The sequence below is a fragment of the Bos grunniens genome, chromosome 2 (assembly GCF_055505025.1).
Source record: "Bos grunniens cultivar Pamir isolate PY7600 chromosome 2, Bosgru_T2T1.0, whole genome shotgun sequence".
Lineage (NCBI taxonomy): Eukaryota > Metazoa > Chordata > Mammalia > Artiodactyla > Bovidae > Bos > Bos grunniens.
The window spans coordinates 102731537-102746123 of record NC_141166.1 but is presented as its reverse complement, the minus strand read 5'-3'; the positions used below and the strand labels follow the sequence as shown (position 1 = coordinate 102746123).

Genomic DNA, 14587 nt, shown 5'->3' with positions numbered 1-14587 from the left:
TTCCAAATGGTTTAAAAATATTTTAAAGTATTTAAAGTTCCATAGGATATTAAATATATAATTTCTCAGATTCAGGTTAGTATTTCTGTCTTATTAGTAAACTATTCAAGATGTGATTGTAAAATGAGGCAGTTTTTTTTTTTTCTCCCATGTTTTATAGACTGGTCTTAGACACTATTATTATAGGAAAAGCTGTTCTTTATCGTGTTGTTTACAAAATTATTATCAAAAATCCTGTCTTTTAACAGAATAAATATTGTTTTTCTTCATTCCAGCAGTTTTATAGGAATAACTGCTTTTCTTTAAACAGAAATTACCAGCATATTCTAATCCATTTCATACCTACCTTTGATATTTTTCCTAAAGGAAATGACACCTATCTAAAAGTTAATTAAGCTTGTTATGTAATCTAACTCTAATATTCAAAGCTCATGTAAACAGCCACTCCATGAGAATTTAAGATTTCTTTCTCTTAAAGATTTATTTATTTGATCTAACAGAATCATTATCATAATAAAAGAGAAAGTAGAAATTGCTGTCTATATTTTTAAAAGGTAAAAAGGATAAGTCACTTGTTAGCAGTGGCTGAGCTCAGATCTGGAGACTAATTTGTTTGACTCCACAGCACATTTTCATGGGAATGCCCAGTCTCCAATTGACTATTTATCTGAGCTATTTTAAAATCATAGACACATGACTTTAGTCATTAGGACATAAATCCAGATTGATACTGTGAAAAGTACAAAGAATGACTCATGATAATCCTATATAATCAACTGCAGGAACTCTTGGTTTATAAATTTAATAGGTTGGTTTGATTTTTTCATCATATAACACTTTTTTGATCTGACTTTTTGGTGTGCATGTGTGTGTGTTACATGATTTTTTTAGGTAAATGCATGAAGAAAATCTCTGGAGAAAGCATTCTCAATGTTATCAAGAAACAAAATATTTTCTTTAATTATTAGGGTTATTTCCTTTAGTACTTTTGTTTCTATGAAAGAAAAAATATATCAAATGCATAAGAAATTGCTGCTGAGGAAACAAAATTATTTTTGTGTTGAAAAACTGGAGATTTATATAGCCTTAAAATGACAAAGATATATACCTCTCTGTGTTCACTTTCATTTTAATAATGATGTCTAGCAGAATTACCACAATTCATTTTATCCAAGAAGGATAGAAATGTTCCTCTTTTATTTGTGTGCAGAGAATATTTAGAACTTAGTATAGATGTTTAATCAACTGTACTCCTATATAAAATTAAAAAAAAAAAGACAATATGGATGTTTAAAAGTAAAGTAAATGAAAATTTGTGGATGAAATCAGAAATGTTAGTTAGCAAAATAAAATAATCTCTAACTTTTTTCCCTGGCAAGATAAGCTACTTCAAGATTGTTAGAAAAACTGACATTATAATGCAAATGTTTGTATGCTTAAAAAAAAATCATTCCAGTTAACTCTATGGATAGTATTGTTCACTTGTTTACAAAGCTTTTAACAGATCATCAGCATGCTTAGCATTGGGCAAAAAAACGCTGAATGAAATATTAGACTTGAATTCAGAAAATGGGATTCCCAGCTCTGTTCCATTCTAGCTGTGTGATATGGATATATCATTTACCCTCTCTGAGACTTGGTTTCTCACCTATGAAACTGAGGTGATAATAGGTATCTACCACAGAGGATGCTGAGAGCTTAAAATATCATTTACATCTGTGTAAGCACTGGGCTCAGTGTCCTCTGACACATTGTGGATTTGTTTACTAAACCAAAATAATCCAGATAATAAACTTAATTAATAATATCCTATTTTGGTAGTATTTTTCTTTAATAGTCATATATTATTCATGCATGCTGCATTAAGCAGCTCTCTCAAACCTTATATATGCTAGAAGAAAGCTTGGGGAAAATCCTGACTTTACAAATACATGGAGTATGTTTAAGATAATGATTTAACTACTAGTGATTAGAAAATGAAATGAAAATCAAGTATAATTTTCATCTGGATTATATTCAGTGAAAAACTTAAAGATACAGTGTTTCATTTTAGATAATCAGTCAGTTCAGTTATTTGTTAGTATTTTTCAGTGTTTTTGGCATTGTCTTCAGTTCTCTATACAACATTTAAAACAAGTAAAATGCGTGTCAAAATTCACTTTTTTTGCCTTAAAAATCTTGATTTATCTTTCTAGATCTAGAATTATCCTTGCAATGACATTTTCCCCACCTCATTTTACACCTTGCCTTTTCCTTACAACTCATATTCTCTTTCATCAGTACATCTGCCCAAAACGCTCTTCTACTTGACAGTTCTATCCCACACTCGCCTCTGAGCTCCTAACAAGGCATACCTCTGGGAATTGCAAAGTGCCATATTTAAAATCTCTCAGTGAGATATACAGGTTTTCCCGTGTGATCATAAGGGATTCCTCAAATCTGAGTTTCAGAGCTAATCTATGACAACTGATAAGCACAGTATTTTCACATGAGTATATTTGTGTTGTGCTAATATACTTAAACAGTATGCAAGTCCATTGAGGATTTTTTTTTATAAATTTCTTATCTGCTTTCTTTTAACTTTTAAGAAAGCTATCTCATATATTTAATTTGTATTGGCTGTAATTCCATTACGTTTCCCAAGCTAAGTAGGCTTATCCAAGCTGGAAGGGAGATGTCACAGCCACATTTCACAGATGCTCAATGGAATAGTAGTCAGCAATAAAAAGGAACAAATTACTGATATAAATAACAACGTGAATGCATCTTGAAGGTCTTATTCTAAATTAATGAAGCCAAGCATAAAGGCTACATATTACCTCAATTCATCAGTATGACATTCTGAAAAAGACAAAACTCTAGGGACAGAAACCAAATCAGTGATTGTTAGGGGACAGCAGGAGGGAAGAGACAATGAAGGGGTTTGAGGACAAATTTTGAGGTTAAGCTCATCCAACTTATCCACCTAAAAAGAGTGATTTTTACAGTATGGAAATTATACTTCAACACACCAGACTTAAAAAAATAAATAACCTGTTAAAGAAAAAGCAGATACTGTAGGTTTAAGGAGTTATATATTGTCCATGTTTAGACATGTTTTATTGATAACATACTGTGTCTCTTTATCACCTGTTTCTAATTCCAGTTTAAGTATGTTGACATTCAGACTAGTTTTACTTAGCTTCATGGTGTGTACATGCTCAGTCTTGTCTGACTCTTTGCGATGCTATGGACTGCAGCCCGCCAGGCTCCTCTGTGCATGGGATTCTCCGGGCAAGAATACTGGAGTGGGTTGCCATGCCTTCCACCAGGGGATCTTCCTGACCTGCATGAGGGGATCAAACCTGTATCTCTTGTGTCTCCTGCATTTGCAGGCAGGTTCTTTACCACAAGCACCACCTGGGAAGCCCTTACTTAGAGTAATCTTACTTTAATATAATTTATTTAGTGCATGTGAGAACTCTAGCATAAAATAATAATCTCACAAGTATACATATTATGAAATATTAATTTTAAAGATGGTTTATTGTTTATTACTTATTTATTCATTTTAGACCACACTGCCTGGCTTGATAGTTCCCTGACCAGGGGTTGAATCCCAGGCCCTGGCAGTGAAAGTGCTGAGTCCTACCCACTGGACCACCAGGGAATTCCCAAAATATTTTTAAATGACACTCTTGCCTTAGTAGTCCACCAACTACTTGAATTTGATTTCATTTTTCAATCACCAATAAGTATATGCAAAGAACTTGTTGTACCTAACATTACTACATGGTTGTCAAATACTGTGAAGTAAATTGTGCTGGCTCCATTTTATTTTTTATTTTATTGAAGTATAGTTGATGTGCAATATTTATGTAGGTTACATGTGTGCACGTGTGCTAAGTTGCTTCAGTCGTGTCTGCCTCTTTGCAACCCTTGGTCTGTAGCCCACCAGGCTCCTCTGCTCATGGGGATTCTCCAAGCAATAAAACTGGAGTGGGTTGTCATGCCCTCCTCTAGGGGATCTTCCTGACTCAAGGATCAAACCTACGTCTCCTGCATTGGTAGGCAGTTTCTTTACGACTATGGCCACCAACCTTATATAGGTTACAGGTGTGCACAATTTTTAAAGGTTTTACTCCATTTATAGCTATTATAAAATATTGGCTATATTTCTTGTGTTCTACATATATTCTTGTAGCTTATTTTATATATAATAGCTTGTACCTCTACTAGCCCAATTTTAAACAAGGGGAAGGAAGTTAGGCTCATAGCATTGCCAACAGCAAATTTCACAAGTCTTTTAATTCCAAAACCAACATCTGTAACCATCTTTCATTTATTTTTAACCAGTTTAGCAATAGTTCTGATCCTTGCGGATGGGATTGCATAAATCCTTGGAAATGAACTGTAAGAAGGGAAGCCTTCCGTTGTGGGAAGGAAGGTTTTTCAAAAGGAATTGATGCTGAGTATTGAAAAGAACAAAAGAAAAAAATCAGGATTAATAAATGAAATGTGCCCTTGCCACTTCTATTAACTGTCATTCTTGATGGAAGCTTAGTTTAATTATAAGAAAGAAAAAAATAATTTCCAACTTCATGTAAGCTTCTAGTGCCCCTGCAATGTCAGGCTTGCCTGATAGTCTGAGTGAATTCTTTGTGAGATTTTAGTTATGTGTATCACTGAGTTGCTGTTTTCATAACTTATCGGTAGAACCATGTTCTTCATTAATTCATTAATTGTTCTATAACATTAATTCTCTACCATTTTACATGCAGATGACTCAACGGTTTCTACATAGTACTTATGTTTAAGTAATAATATCAGGTTCAGATATTTTTTTGGACAAAATTTACACAAAGGGGGACAACAAAAGTTGTAACTCCTTACAAATTTGCATGAGCCCTCATATTGGATGTACGGTACTTTAAGTAGGTAAATACATGTATTTGATTCAGTCCCCGACAGCTGCTCATTCATAGTGGAGTTTTTAAACATTGCTTGCCAGAAACTCTTACCTTTTATTCGTGATTGTCTGGATGTACCTTCTCCACTTGCATTGAACTGTATGTACTGTGTGCTGTAGAGGTGTGCAGTTAAAATACGTTTATTCTCAGAAATATTTTTAAAATATTTTAAAATGTTTTCCTTTGCAGAATCAGACACAAGTTTGGCAGAAGGAAGTGTCAGCTGCTTAGATGAAAGTCTTGGACATAACAGCAACATGGGCAGTGATTCAGGCACCATGGGAAGTGATTCAGGTACTGCCTAACTGTTGTGTAAACCTTAAAAAGTGTGAAATAAGACACCATATAGTGGAACGCATGGGGGCTGTTCATACCCTCCCTAATGTATTTATGCAATTAAAGCAATTCTTTTCTACAGTTGAAATAGTTTTGGAACTTTGCCATTCACTTTCTTGAAAAGTACAACTTACAAGTCTTAGACTCAAGGTCTCTAATTTTGATCCAGTACATAGCTTTTTGGTCTGGCATATGCCACATTCCATAGAACCATGTAATCTGTTTTATTTATGTGATCTGTTTCAATTAATTTGACTGCTTTTAAATTATATACTCAATTTTATACATTTGTTTCCAACTCCTACATTTTAAAAAATTAAAATACATTATAAATAAAAGTAATATAAATGAGATGAGTATGACTATAGTTAATGGCATTTAATGAGTCCCTCTTAAGCTTTATAATATACACATATAGTTAAAAGAATTTCAATATTTATAAACATCTCTTTAGTTGAGTTTGCAAAATATTTTCATCACTAAATGAGAAATTTACTAGATATTTCCCAAATTGTTCTTTGTATCAGTTTAATATCCCACCCGCTTCCCAGGTAGTGCAGAGGTAAAGAGTCCATCTGCCAAGCAAGAGAAGTAGGTTCAATCCCTGAGTCAGGAATATCTCCTGGAGAAGGAAATGGCAACCTACTCCTGTATCCTTGCCTGGAAAATCCCATGGACAGGGAGCCCGTAAGGTTTACAGTCCACAGAGTCACAAAGATTTGGACACAGTTTAGCAACTGAGCACACACACACACAGTAAATAAGAGGGCCATTTCCCAATCTCCACACTTTAGCAAGACTTCCTGTTGTCAGACTCCCTAACTTTGGTCAGTCTGATCCATTTCTTATCTCTTCTTTCTGTCCTTTGAATGTACATTTCCATTATTACTACTGAGGTGAAATTTCACATTGAGAATGGGTGATGGGCCCTTGCATGTCTTTCTAATATCTGTGTGTTTGAAATATTTTATAATTAAAATGAACAAATTAGTGCAAACAAAAATCAGTGTTTTGCAATATGGTCAGCAAAGAAGCAGCAGCAAAATGGCAAATTAAGAAACTATTCTTCATTTGTTCTGTGACTGAGTTATAGAAAACACTTTAGAAAATATTATGTACTTCAGATTACCCTGCATTGTCTGAAGGATTATAGAAATTTACATCTACAATAGGCCTAAAAGGGCAAAACAGTTTACATAAAGATAGCCATCTGCCCTAAAGCTTTCCCAAGGGAAACTACCACCTCTTTTATTTAAATGCTCTTGTCTCTTAATAACCCCCAAATAACTTAGAACAAGTTGATTTGAGGAAACTCAATTCACCAAATGTCAGTCATAACTTTAATGTTAATTAAAAAGGGTTAATTAATTTTCTGTTCAATTTAGTCAGTGTTAATATTAAGTTCTTGGCATGTGCATATTTCTGTGGCTTTTATTTGTTTTTTCTGTGCTTGTTATACAACTGTTAAATTTAATAATTAACATTTTTATTAAATGGTATTGATACTAGAACTCAAAATACACTCTAGCTAATATTTAACATCTTTATGATTGCTTTAAGCTTCTGGACCTTCTCCTAATTTTTGTTTGCCTGAGTAAGGGCTTTTCAACAATATTCATTCATTTAATTACTATCTAATAGATATCCTCTGTGTGCAGGGCATTTTGTCTGTTTAGCACTGTTAGCAAATGCAACTATTTACTGATTTTCAGTCTTCAATATGGCATGAAAGGCGTGATAAATCTGAATGCAACCTACTTTTAAAAAGCAAATACATTTCCAAAGGCAAATACATTTGAAGACAAACACATTTTTAAAGGGCAACTCATTGAAGTTCTGGATGGTTAGTGCTTAGGAATAAAGACTAGTGGGTATAAGATTGCATAGTGGATAGCAAAATTCTGAAATCATAAAATTATGAAATTCCTTTCTTTCATGTGCATGCTATAAGTTGACATACAAATCAGTTTAATATAGATTTATGTAAACTGCAAATTGTTAAACATGCACTGACTCACTGAAAGCATTGCAGTGTTTGGGATTATGTTTAATTTCTGAAGTTGACATCAAAGGGACCCTATTCCACATGCCCTTTGTCCACGTTTAGAGGTTACATTATGAGGCATAAGAATCATGGATGTGACATTATATTCTTTCATAGTATTATTATGCCATAGTAAAGCATAATTAGTGGTACTTTTGACGTTTAAATATTTTAATTATACCGTGAGAGGCTTTTTTGTTTTTCTGTTCCTCAGTCTCAGAGGGATATACTGCTTCTTGCAAAGTGGCAATGTTTTTGGCAATGCACATTGGCCTGATATGTAGAAAGTGTTTCCTTACTATTTTGAGGTAATATCTATTAATATTTGTCCAGCTGGAATGGTATATTTTTCTGAGGTTATGTACTATAGGTAAAGGAATACTTTGTCATTTTCAAACACATGCAGTGACAGACCTTTTCTCTCCAAGAATAACTCAGCTGTCAAAAATCAATGTGAGAATGAAATTTGCCACATGGTGCCGTTTCAATAGAATGTTATTATTTAAGCCTTATTTGATTTCATTTTTTGACCATTTGTATGGTATAGTATAATTTTAAGGTCTTTGATAAATACTTGTTGTAGAGGATGGGCACAATATTATTCAAAGCCTGTGCATATTTTAAATACCATTTTCGTTATTGCATTTAATTAATTTTGCTTTTTCAAAGAGAGCCAAAAAGAAGTAAACAACAAACAAACAAAACCCAAACATTTTTTTTTTTTATAAAGGAAATTGGCTCCTGGCTCCCTGACACCAGCCCAATTCTCTCCTTCTGGTGACAGAGAAGAGAAAATTCTCTTTTCATTGCGTATGTGGATATATTCTTTCATTCCTGTGTCAGAGGATGTGATAAGGCAAGAATCAGGCTGAATATTTAGCACTCACCCAGCTCTTTTTCTTTGGATGCTATCCTCACAATGAATCCAACTCTGATTTTTTCCATATTCACTCTGTGCCTCTCTTTTAAACTTGAGGCTACCAATCAAGTTTCCTAGAATTGACTCAAAAAAATATGGATGATATTGAGCTATCTGGGCTTCCCAGGTGGAGCTAGTGGTAAAGAACCCCCTCTGCCAGTGCAGAAGACACAAGAGACATGGTTTAAATCCCTTGGTCAGGAAGATCATCTGGAGTAGGAAGTGACAACCCACTCCAGTATTTTTGCCTAGAAAATTCCATGGACAGAGGAGCCTGGCGGTCTATAGTCCATGGGGTCGCAGAGTCAGACACAACTGAGCACAGCACAATGATATTCTGAAGTCAACTTGAATCTTATGTAAATATAATAGAGGATGGGTTATTATAATTGCTATAGAGTTCAAAGACAAGCATGGAAAGAAAACTTGTCAATGTGTGTTTTTAAAAGCTGGTGATCTTGAATGAGTTCTTCCTGACAATCCTAATAAATGAATCAGCAGATGAGCCAATGATAACGTAAATGTATTGCATATATGTTTACTCATCCATACAGAAGGCAAATTTCCTGCCAGGTTAGTAGATGACTCTGACTAAGTGGTATTTGGTGTGAATTTTCCTACCTGTTCAGATAGTGCTATCACAGCAAGTTAAAACCCGGTTAAACAGAATCATCCAGTTGCTGAAATGGAACAATCAGCAACTTTTTTTGAAGTTAATGGGATTCTGTTAGTTTAATTTTATTGCATTCATTGATAAGAGACAGAATGCTTACTTCATGTGTAATGAAATACTGATAAGTGCTGTCATTTCATTTTTTTTTCTTGTGATTACATAAAGCAAAAGATGGGCTTTTAAATTGATACAATATTTATTTTACTGCATTCCACATGATAAGTTATACATTTTTAGATCTTTCCCCCTGACTAAAGAGTTGGACACGACCGAGCGACTGAACTGAACTGAACTGAATATAAATAAACTCGGTCACTTCTAAAAAATGTATATTTAAACCAAGACATATTATAATGATTTTATTCTAATGTTTATAAAATTAATGTATGTTAGCATGTATTTTATCAGTATTTTAAACGTAGAGATCTACTCTAGCTGAAAATATTTTTAATGTATTGTGCTTTGAGTTTCAGGAAAACATGAATATCTGGAGACATACCTATAAGAAAGTGATAAAAATCACATTCAAAGCTAAATAGAAAAATTAGTCACAATCCAGTTATGAACCAACAAAATTGTTTTTCATCTTTCACTGCACATTTAGAGATTGAAGGCTAGCATGGAAAAGGCTAGCACCTTTTCCCTAAATACAGCTTCTATTTAATCTGGTTGCCTTAAATGGCAAAAATTGGATTGGGGGAACCATTTTTAGGTATTTGAGATAGATGATCTACAGACAGAAGATAGATAGATAGATAGATATGCTTTTTGGTGTTTGGTTTGTCAGGTAAAGTTTTTCACATGAAGGAAAGCAGCATCAGCTTTAATATTTCTTCGCAATAAAAAGTGAGGGGGAATATAGAAAAAGGAGTCCTACTTTCCCTGTCCCTCTTGATTTGTTGGTGAAAGAGAACTGGGTGTGGTAGAATGGTTCCACAAAGAAATGGCAAGTCTGAGGCATTAAGAATCATCAACTGCCAAGCGTGCACCACAGTCATTTCCACTTGGCTTTGCCCACTCTCTGAAAAGACTTCTCTGTGTTGCCACCTCCTAATCCTCCATCCTATTAATCCCTTCCCTCTCCATTCCCATGCCTTAGGCCACTTCTAGAGTCCTTGGGCTGTGTCCTGCAAACACAGAGAGCTGACACCCATTTGGTACAGAAAACAGAAAATGGATTGGTTTGGACCCCATATGAAAGGAGATTTAAGCTGCAAGGGGCCCATGTTCCATTTCAGGCTTCCTCAGTTCAGTTCAGTTCAGTTGCTCAGTCATGTCTGACTGTTTGCGACCCCATGAATCACAGCACGCCAGGCCTCCCTGTCCATCACCAACTCCCGGAGTTCACTCAAACTCATGTCCATCGAGTCGGCGATGCCATCCAGCCATCTCATCCTCTGTTGTCCCCTTTTCCTCCTGCCCCCAATCCCTCCCAGCATCAGAGTCTTTTCCAGCCTTAGTTATTTTGTTGTCTGTTTCCTTAATTTTCTTCCTTGTAACCTCCTTCAGATGATGAGAATGTGGCTCAAAGAGCATCCCCCGAGCCAGAGCTGAATCTCAGGCCTTACCAGCTGGAAGTGGCCCAGCCTGCCCTGGAGGGGAAGAACATCATTATATGCCTCCCTACAGGGAGTGGGAAAACCAGAGTGGCCGTTTACATTGCCAAGGATCACTTGGACAAGAAAAAAGCATCTGAACATGGAAAAGTTATGGTTCTCGTCAATAAGGTATTCAGACAGTACATAAATAAAACATGCTTTATTTTCATATTATTTTTTTCTGAAGCATTTGTATAGTGATGTTTGTAACAATGGATCACACAGATTTAACTAGGAAAAATGTCAAAATGAGCAATTTATTTTAAATCTTTGTTTTTTCAGTTCTCTCTAATATCTAAATTATTAGCCATTAAAGTAGATTTTTTTTTCCTATTAAACCAGAACATTAAATCAAAAATCTGTAACCAATGTATTGTTGTTCAGTTGCTCAGTCATGTCTGATTCTTTGCGACCCCATGGACTGCAGGACGCCAGGCATCCCTGTTCATCACCAACTTCCGGAGCTGGCTCAAACTCTTGTCCATTGAGTTGATGATGCCATCTCGTCCTCTATCATCCCCTCCTCCTCCTCCTGCTTTCTATCTTTCCCAGCATCAAGATCTTTTCCAATGAGGCAGCTCTTTGCATCAAGTGGCCAAAGTATTGGAGCTTCAGCTTCAACAGTAGTCCTTCCAATGAATATTTGGTGTTGATTTCTTTTAGGATTGACTGGTTTGATCTCCTTGCTGTCCAAGGGACTCTCAAGAGTCTTCTCTAACACCACAATTCAAAAGTATCAGTTCCTTGGCATTCAGCCGTTTTTATTGTCCAGCTCTCACATCTGTACATGACTACTGGAAAAACCGTAACTTTGACTATACAGACCTTTGTAGGCAGAGTAATGTCTCTGTTTTTAATAATGTCTCTAATTTATACTGATGTATAAAGAATATGTTTACCAGGATTTTCTTTATGGTGAACTAGTACTGACTTATCATTGCATTTGGACATAAATGACCTCAAAATATGACTGGACTCTAGGCTTAAACACTGTGTTCTAGAGTCTCTTTAGCCACCATGCATGAGTGTGTGCGTGCTAAGTCGCTTCAGTCGTGTTGAACCTGTGTCTCTTGTGTCTTCTGCATTGGCAGGCGGGTTTTTACCACTAGCATCACCTGGGCTGCCACCTGGGAAGCCCTTTTTAACCACTGACCCTCAGTCAAAAGTGGCAAGTGCTCTTTGAATATATATAATTTGAAAATGAAGAGAAAATTAAGTGAATATTTGACTAATTTATATCAAGTTTAATAGAGAAATAATTTTCAAATAGTTTATATATATGTAAAAAAAAATATATATATACACATATATCATTCAGTGCAACTGAGGATTTGCTTTAATATTTTTATCTTAGGATTTTTAAAGTTTATCTTCATAAACAGGTATAAGTCTCCATTTTAAACAAAGTCTAGTTGAACTTTATTCATATATATCAGAGTTTATTAATTTATAAGTTTGTAATTGGGGAAATTAATTTTTACCATTTTATGGAGTAAAGTTGAGTACAGTTTCCATGACCAAAAACAATCTTTTTCCCATTATGAATGGTGACTGGATTCTCATTTGCTCCTTTACAGAAAATATAATTACAGACTGTATGTGTAACTTTCCTCTATTTTTTGGATTTCTATCATGCTGAAAGTTTTAGTTGTAGTCTGCTTTTCAGTATTAGAGAAATGTATTCAGAATCCATGATCTTAATGATTTCTATCAGGTAACTCCAACAGCATTTTGTATATACACCCTAAGCCTAAATACTGTTCCTTCATACTTACACGCCCACTGTTAGAACAGTTTGTGAGTGTGTGTGTGGTGATGGTGATAACATTAGAATTTTTTCCCATGGCTCTTCATATATTTTCCTTATTAAGGATATTATCTTTTGGAATAAAACAAATCTAGGTGTAAATACTATTTCTACCTACCAGTAATTTGATCTTGGGCAAATTATGAACTTCTCTCACTTTAATTTCCTCATCTGTAAAGTGAGTAAAATAATACTATTCTATACAAGGTTGGAAGTTTAACTGAGATAATCTATTTAAAGTCTAAGAGTGACTCAGTGAATATTAGTTCCTTCTTCCCTTCCTTCCTCCTCACCTTAACAACTAATAAATTGCAATTCCTTAACCAATGAATAAGGTCTTAAGTGCCAGGTCCAGAGAAAAGAACAAAATTAATTGGATTTGAAATGACTTAAACTGTTGCTCTTGATACCATCTGAACATTCTTCCATTTCCTCAAGCTCATTCCCTTCATTTACTCTCCCAAAGATCTCTCCTTCCCTTGTCTGTCTCTCTGTTGGTTATATTACCTCCTCCAAAGCATGTAACCTCAAAACCTAGAAGTTACTTTTGATTCATCAGCTTCCTTTACTTCCTTTATCCAGCATCACAGACTACTAGAGTTGAAAGAAGCCTGTAAGATCTGGTTTTCATTTATTGCCAAGTGGTTCTCTCACCTCTGCTGAGTAACTTCTAATATCAAGAAGGTCCTTCTTCTAACAAAAGAGCTCAATCCATTCTTTGAACAACTGACACTGTTAGAAAGACATACCTGTATTCATCAAAATCTGTTTCTTTGTAATCCACACTCATTGCTTAGCATTCTTTCCTCTGTAATATACAGAGTAAGCTAAATCCTAATTTTTCTGCCTTATGATAGCCCTTCACAAAGAAAAGACATCAAGCATCATATGACTCCAGAGGGATTTTTCTTTTAGTTTCCTGTGATAAATCCTTCCAGTTCTCTTATATGTTCTTAATAAGACCCTGTTAAAACACAGTGTTTAGGGTTGGACAAAATACTGTAGATACAGTCAGTACAGAATACAGGAAAGATGAGATGTAACGTGTGATCCATGACCGGGTTTGCCTTTTGTCACCAACGCTGGCACCCACAGACTCATCTGAAGTTTTCCATAACCTGAGAAGTCTCAGCTTATTTTCATTTGAAGATCTGTTAAACTAGACCTCTCTTAAGTTATTTTTGGAGGTTAATTCTGAGCCTGCATGCAGACACTTAGGTTTACATTTATGTTTTTCATATTATTAATCTTGATTGATCTTTTCAAGTCTCATATTTTTGTGTGTATCTCATGCACCTTCCTTTTTGTATAACTCCTCATCCTCTCAATGCTGTATTCTGGCTGTGAATCTTTCATCCCGTTGGATCAAGGTGATACTTATGAATTCACATTTGCACCCATGTTTAAATGTGAAATTATCCTCATTAATTATTCATATCCATTGCTCTGTAGACATGTAAGGCCATGGGTCCAATTTCTGATCTGCTTCCCTCTTGTTTTTCCCTAGGAATTACTGGACATCTCTCCACAAGATCTTCCCTAATAATCGTTAATTTATTATCCCATTGCTTTGAATTCTAAAGTAATTTAATTCTTTTAATTGAATCAGATAATCTCTGACCCAGTAAGTCAACATAACCTGCTTTCTGTATTTGGCCCAATGGCAAGGCATTAATATTATAACTCTTGATCTAGAAAGGAGAAATCCTGTTTCCTAATACCATTTACTTTTGTCTCCCTTTCTCTATCCTTTCCAAAGTTATCGCCTTCAGATGCAGGGAGAAATGAAAACACCACCTGTGTTCCCAGACTTTCTATTTCCTATCTAGGACTTCAACATCATGAGAGAGAAATCCCAGGTTCCTAGATGCTATAATACAGCCCCATATGATTCAGCAGAAGTGGGTAGCATTTGGGTTTGATTAGTCTTGGCAGGCACTCTGTCACATCTCAGGAAAAGGCTCCAAGAGGACCACACACCTCCCAATTAGCCATGTCAGGCTTGCATCGGGCTCTCTGTGTCCTTCAGGAGGAAGTCAATGCCACCTAAAGTGAGTCTCAGGATTTCCAACACCTGCCACCTCCTGTGACAACGTCTTTTTATTCTGTAGACCAAAATATCCTGCTTCTTTGGAATATCTCAGCCCATCCTTTATGGGCAGAACCTCAGGTTTCTATGCCACTCCAGACCATAGTGGTGGTGGCTTAGTCTCTACGTCATGTCTGACTCTTGCAACCCCTTGGACTGTAGCCTACCAGGC

The 14587-nt window shown here is 35.4% G+C and overlaps 1 protein-coding gene across 1 annotated transcript in view; it reads left to right on the top strand.

The window, feature by feature from the left end:
- Positions 1-14587, top strand: part of IFIH1 (interferon induced with helicase C domain 1) — a 55614-nt gene that overhangs the window by 21202 nt on the left and 19825 nt on the right. The window contains exons 4-5 of the mRNA XM_086369938.1: positions 5139-5243; positions 10431-10648. Coding sequence (XP_086226064.1) covers positions 5139-5243; positions 10431-10648 — 323 coding nt within the window. The remainder of the gene's footprint in view (positions 1-5138; positions 5244-10430; positions 10649-14587) is intronic.